This window comes from Hippocampus bargibanti, linkage group LG01 (genome assembly GCF_051943395.1).
Source record: "Hippocampus bargibanti isolate YZ-2025 linkage group LG01, ASM5194339v1, whole genome shotgun sequence".
Taxonomy (NCBI): Eukaryota; Metazoa; Chordata; class Actinopteri; order Syngnathiformes; family Syngnathidae; genus Hippocampus; species Hippocampus bargibanti.
Genome location: NC_142734.1, coordinates 4,063,079 through 4,069,581, shown reverse-complemented (window position 1 = coordinate 4,069,581; position 6,503 = coordinate 4,063,079). Strand labels below are relative to the sequence as shown.

The window sequence follows — 6,503 nt, the reverse complement described above, 5'->3', positions numbered from 1 at the left end:
GAGGCCACAAACGGCATCCCCCCCCTTTCCACCGTACCGTCAAATCCATAAACACATCATGTGCAAGTTATGTGCAAATGATGTGGAAAAATAAATGTAGAATATCCAAAATGTATTTTTTTGTGACTGCCGAATCATCATCGCTATAATTGGAACGTGAACGCTTTACGTTGATATAAACGGTTCAATGATGACGATGTGCAATAATAATAATAATAATAATAATCACATCAAATAAATGACTTGCAATAATACAAAATCTGAGATGGAATATTGCCATTTCAATGACTTTAATAAGCAAAAATAGGAAACGATTTCTTCCACACACACAAAAAAAAGAAAACAACCCCAAAATAAGACAAAACAGAAACCAGCCTGAATGGAACAGTTCAATTTTTGGAAGTGTTTAACTCTATTATTCATATAAACAAGATTGGAAATCGATCCCCCCCCCCAATATGATAAAGTACATGACAATGCTGAAAACAAAACAACAACCCGCTGCTGCAGTTTCAGTTGGATTTCAACACAGTTGAATCAAGAAAAGCAAAATATTGATCAATGCATGACTTTTCAACAATACTTTCAAATGCAAGCATCATGCTTATTCCATATGATCTGACAATATGTTAATTTAAATCATTAAAATAAAAAAAATATGTCACTATGCATCTGGCCAGCAGAACCAGAATCATCAAGAAATAACATACGCAAATCAAATCAGCACGTCATAAAATATTTGATTAAAAAAGATTAAAAAATATTTTCATTTTGAGCATTTGCACTACCCAGATTCCCCCTTTTTTCCCTGACCTGCAGAAAAAATAGGAAAACACAACAAAAATGATACAATTTGCATTATGAAAAATCTAAATAAGAAAAAAAATACGATATAAATCTTCACTGCTCGAATGAAGTGTCTGTCAATCGATTTTTTATTGTTTCTTTATCACCAATAAGCAAATCAGAAGGTAAATATGGTGGGGAAAAAAAATCACGTTTTATTGCGTGACCAAATGTCACCCTGAGTGTGTATTTTAACGAGTAAATAGACAATCGTGTAATCTGCGTCCCCCATAAAGTTAACTTTGCCATAAACTCCAGGCAATATTTATTTTTTGCATTGCAATCTAAAACAATCCGATTGTTTTCCCGTAGGGGGGAGGGATTCTGTGCAAATGTCAAAAATGAAAACTTGCTCTCCCCAAAAAAAGAAAAAAAAAAGATAATGAACCAAAAGTGCACCCGCTGCAAAGTTTGTTGTTGATTCAACAGCCAAACATGGAACAAAAGTGCGCTCCTCTCTCAATCAGTCCCGCAAAATGAGAAAATAATAATTGAATAATTAAACAAAAAAAATAGTAGAAATGAGAAACCTAACACAAAGAAAGAAAGTTCAAACCAGCCTCTTCGATCTTGTGCAGTTTTGCGGTTGCGTAATATTTACAAGGCCAAATAATACCCCCCTCCCCCCACCCATTTTACCCCCACCCGAACAATCCCCGCCGGCCACGAGCATATGACGCTATATGATGCTACACAGGCAGTCCCGCTGTTCTGTCCCCGCTGCTTTTCTCCCTCCCCCCCACCCCAACATAAAAACTATAGAGTAAAGCAGATCAAAAACATGCTCTTATTCATATACACGAGATAATGAAAGTACAAAATAGAAATTATTACCATACATGTCCAGCATGCAGGATTAATATTTAATGCATGTTTTTTTCGTTTCTTTATATATATATATATATATATATTGGAATATAATAATAACCAAGCAGGCAAGAAATCAATGAGATGTTGCATAAAATGTCCTCCCCTGGTGTCTGGTTAGTTGACAGAATTGCATAAAATTTGAGATTTTGATTGTTTTTTGGCTTTTTAGAGGGAGAGTAGAGACGCCAGGCCTTCTGGGTGCTCGACCATTTAACAGCAAGATTACGTGGTAAAAAGCCTTAAGAACGTGGACTTGGTTCGTCTGGGGATGATTTTCTCGGAGGGGATGAATTGAAAAATGTCATCAACAGGCAAGTCTAGTTCACATAGATTCTCCTAAGACTACCTGGTGGGCACGTGATGACCTGAGGAGACCATCACTGTTCTTCAAATCGATTTGTTGTCCAGGAGTCCTTCCTAATCAGTTTCTGGTCATCGGTCAATTTGTTTTGTTTTGGGGGGTGAGGGGTGTCTTTCGTGTCATTGCTGGTGCTCACATGAAGAACTCTGGCGAGGAAGGGGTGTCGCTGGTCGATCCCGCCTCGCGGAATCCACCGCTGGGCCCCGACCCCGAACCGGCGAGTTTCTCGCACTTAAGTTTGTAGGCGTCCCTCTCTCTGGCCAGGCGGCTGATTTCTGCCTTGAGTTGCTCCACTTGGTTCATCAGCTGCGTCTTCTCGTTCTCCAGCACGTGCTTCTGCTGCACCCGCTTGAACCGGCACGATTGCGCGTAGCCGCGGTTCTTCAGGGTCCGACGTTTTTGTTTCAGACGGATGACTTCGTCCTTGGTGAAGCCGCGTAGGTGTCTGTTGAGCTCCCGCACCGACATGGACACCAGCTGGTCGTCCGAGAAGCGCTCCTCCACGCTGAGACCGCCGCCGCCTCCGCTCGCCGAGCCGTGGTGCGCCCCCGACTGGCCCAAGTGGCCGTGCGGGTGGTGGTGATGGTGGTGGTGGTGGTGGCGGTGGTGGTGGAGAGTCGGGTGGGCCTCTGGGGACACGGGGGATGGGCTGTCGGGGTCTTGATTGTTATTGCTGTGATGATGATGCTGACCGTGCGGGTGGCTGTGCGCTCCCGGATGAGCCGATAACTCCTCGGCGTGGTGGCTCATAGCCCCCGCGTACGGGTGGTGGTGGTGGGGCTGACCGTGGACGTGGTGGCTGTGGTGGTGATGCGGACCCCTGTACCCTTCGAATCCGCCTTGGTGTTGCTGCTGCTGCTGCAGCTGCTGCTGGACGTGTGGAGGGGCGGGGTGGCCGTGGGTCGTCGCCCCGATCAGGGCCTCCACTGCGTCCTCCGGAGTGAGGCTGAGAGTCTGGGGATCCATCTGCTGGTGGTAGCCTCCGCTGGGAAGCCAGTACAACTCCTCCAGGTGGTTTTTTTGCTCCGTGGGGCTGAAACTGGGCGACGACGGCACCGAACTGCAAGGCGTGCTGATCGGCGTGGACGAGACGGAGCCTTGCGGTTGGAGGCGGTTGCATTGACGCACTCCTCCGCGTTCCAGGCCGGCCAAACCCTCCTTCTTGACGTCAAACTTCATCAGGTCAAAATCGTTGACATATTCCAGAGCCAGAGGGCTGCTGGGTAACTCCGGGCCCATGTTCATCTCTGCGCTCATGCTGCCGTCGCGACTCTTTTGCAGGGACGCAAAGGAGCTTGCGAGCGTCGCCAAAACGGATTTGTGAATCAGCGTCTCTTCTCTCTTTTCTTGTTTCATGCAGTTGTTCTTTTGGATCATCCGACGCCGCGCGATGACTTGCTGTAGCATGAAACACCTTGAGGGGTGAAAAGGGCGCAGGAGGGGCGGGGGTGACAAAAAAACTTTCAGACTAAGTTCTGCTCACTGTTTGGATCATGTAGACGTCTGCTCTGGCATTGACAATCGAGCAGAAAAGTAGAACCAAAAATAAGCGGCCGCTGTGCACAAGCAGTCCCTTTCAGTCGATGTGCATTCACAACAACTTTCAAAACATCAATAAGAACACGAAAGATATACCAAGTTTTCTCGCCGAGACGGAAACCAGTCCTCGTTGCAACTTCTTGGCAAATCCTCTTTTTTCTCCAGGAAAAAAATAAAAAATAAAGGGAACGAGTAAGCAGATTAAATAGGGCGTCTGATTTTCGCTGAGAAGCTCTGCACCGCAGAGATTTCACGCGGCTCTCTCTCTCTCCCCCCCGCTTCAACTCGAGTATCTAGCAGACTGCGCTTGAAGCCAGCCAGCGATTTATCCTTATAGCGCGAGGTGACGTTGCGCCCAAAGGCGGGATCGTAGCGCGCCACCCTCCAATGAGAGCCGGACCCTGACTTGAAATAGAGGAAGGGAAAGAGGACGAAGGAAGAGGAGGAGGAGAGAAAGGAACAGTCAGCTGACCGAGCGGCCAGAAGGTGGGACAGAGGCACCAGCGCCTCTTGTTTGCTTTATTTCTCCTCACCTTAAAAAACAAAAACAAAAAAGGTTCATAACACGTCCTGATGAACTTTCGGACCAACGATTGTCACCTTTAGTGTACTCCTTTAATATTATATTACTATTGCTTGTTTCATATTCTAGCAAAAGTACACGATGGTCACCTTACATAAGTATTGTGGCAATTATGACAATAACAAATGACGCCACCTGCATGACTTCGATTAAATCTATCTATCTATCTATCTATCTATCTATCTATCTATCTATCTATCTATCTATCTATCTATCTATCTATCTATCTATCTATCTATCTATCTATCTATCTATCTATCTATCTATCTATCTATCTACCTACCCATGTCTCCATCCATCGATCCATCCATACGTTTGTCCGTCCGTCTGTCTGTCAGTTTTACTAACAAACACGGACTAATAAACACATACATGTTTCATGCATGAGTTTGAGGCGGCGTCGTGATGATGTTCCGGACGTGTCTTTCGAGTGATCCCCACGTCAACCCTCAGTTTGACTCGGCCACTCTGTGAGTCGAATTCAGGCTCAAGGCTGCCCCTGCGTGGACAACCGGAGCAGCCATTTTGCAGTATGGAGACGCACTAATCGTGCACTTGATTTCGTTTTTTTTTTTCACGAATTTATCTCACGTATCTCGGTATCCCGCGAGTTCATAAGTGTCGCACATTGGGCGTGACATATTGCCGTGTCATGACGTCACGTCAACATTAAACATGAAAATATTTATTATGTCTGCTGAACTTGATCCTAGAAATTAATGTCCATAAACTAAATCAATTAATTATCAATTATATTTTTCGACATCCCTACGCATCCGAGCAAGTGAGATCAAAAAGGCACGTTTGAACAGACTCACAGCTAACAATGAAAAAAAACACGAATTAGTTTGGTTTGTATAACACATTTCGAATATTGTGCATTTTAATATTTTATTAACTAATTTCGTTACAAAGTAGTTCTTTTATTAGATGTGTTGAAATCGAAATTAAAGTTTGAAACAATCAGGATTGATAGTTCACTTCTCTGTAGTTTTCAAACTATAATTTAAATCACGCTGAATCATTTGATTAAACATCACATCGCGTACTACAATCATTCATGGAAATTTATTGACAAATTATGTATGATATTTGGCTCTTTTAACTAGGGTGATAGACTATGTAAATTGTCCATATCCAGTATCGTGCTACATTATGAATACGTTGCTTTTTTTATTTTTTGTTTAGCATACTATTATTTAAAATGTTATAAAGAAATAAAAAACAACAGCATTAATTCCTACACTTAGAATCACACACTCACACAAGTCAAGGTAATTAAATTTATTGCGGGCTCCTACAGGCGTGCGTCGTAATTAACAAACCGACGAAAAGCATCAAACTGCGTAGACCTCAAACGTCGTTTTCACAAGGCCGAACCGGCGACGGCCCAGTTTTTATTTATTGATTTTATATTTTTGGTGGTCCAGGTTTCCCCAACTACGGTCCGACGTGGAGGCGAGTCTGAAACAGACTCTCCCTCCCCAGTAATAACAGTGGCCGTTATACGGGGACCAGATGTAAAAAAAACAAACATTAGTGTCAGCATCACATCGGTGGTTAATGATCTATTAGGTGATGTGTGTGCTTATGGGCAGCGGGGGGTGAAAAAAAACTGTCGATGCTTGCTTATTCGCTTCCTAATTACAATCCCGTCCTACTGATTTTAGGAATGAATAACACGAAATGAAATCCGCCTTAAAATTGCCTTGAGCAGTTGAAGATGCGGAGGCTGCCGCTGCCATTCGACATTTTGCGACTGAGGGGCTCACATCGTACATGTGCCGTGAACGCACCTGTAACACAGGCCCCCCCTTGGGGAGCACCGAAGTTGGACCTTTGACTGACCGGCACACAAACAGTCGCCAACCATTTTGGATACTCCAGGTTGTTATCGCTACAAGGAATACTTGATTTTTTTCTTCTTCCAGTCATATTTTCCACCGCTGTGATGGTGTGAAAGTGGTCGCCTCATGGCCGTTCACAGCAAGCCGACCGACGCCCGGAGGAAGCCGAGTTTCAAGGCCGAGAGTCGGGCAGGTGAACCACGACGAACCGCTGCACACACTGTTTGTTGCTTTAACGCTAGAGAAGTAAACATCGCGGGACAAAATGTATTTACTATTGTCAACCTTAACACCATATACTGACAAATAAATTACATCATTGAATAATATGAATGACCGCCCCCGCCCCCCGTGTTCATTTAATTTCTTCATTGGCATCACGAGTCTATTTGTCCGGTAACAAGATACACGCCCAATCCCTAAAAGTTGAGTTTACCGCTAGCTATATACGATCCCC

General features: G+C 44.2%; 1 protein-coding gene across 1 annotated transcript; it reads right to left on the bottom strand.

Moving 5' to 3' along the window:
* Window positions 1-261: 261 nt before the first annotated feature.
* mafba (MAF bZIP transcription factor Ba) lies at window positions 262-3,908 on the bottom strand. The gene is made up of 2 exons (XM_088990919.1): window positions 3,713-3,908; window positions 262-3,491 (listed from the first exon to the last, which is right to left on the bottom strand). Exon 2 carries the CDS (start codon window positions 3,482-3,484, stop codon window positions 2,210-2,212), a length of 1,275 nt encoding a protein of 424 aa, XP_088847045.1. The 5' UTR covers window positions 3,485-3,491; window positions 3,713-3,908; the 3' UTR covers window positions 262-2,209.
* Between the last annotated feature and the right edge of the window lie 2,595 nt (window positions 3,909-6,503).

What these genes read in the sequence shown, in the direction of transcription:
- mafba (XM_088990919.1), bottom strand. Translation starts at nt 3,484, where the DNA reads ATGCTACAGCAAGTCATCGCGCGGCGTCGGATGATCCAAAAGAACAAC.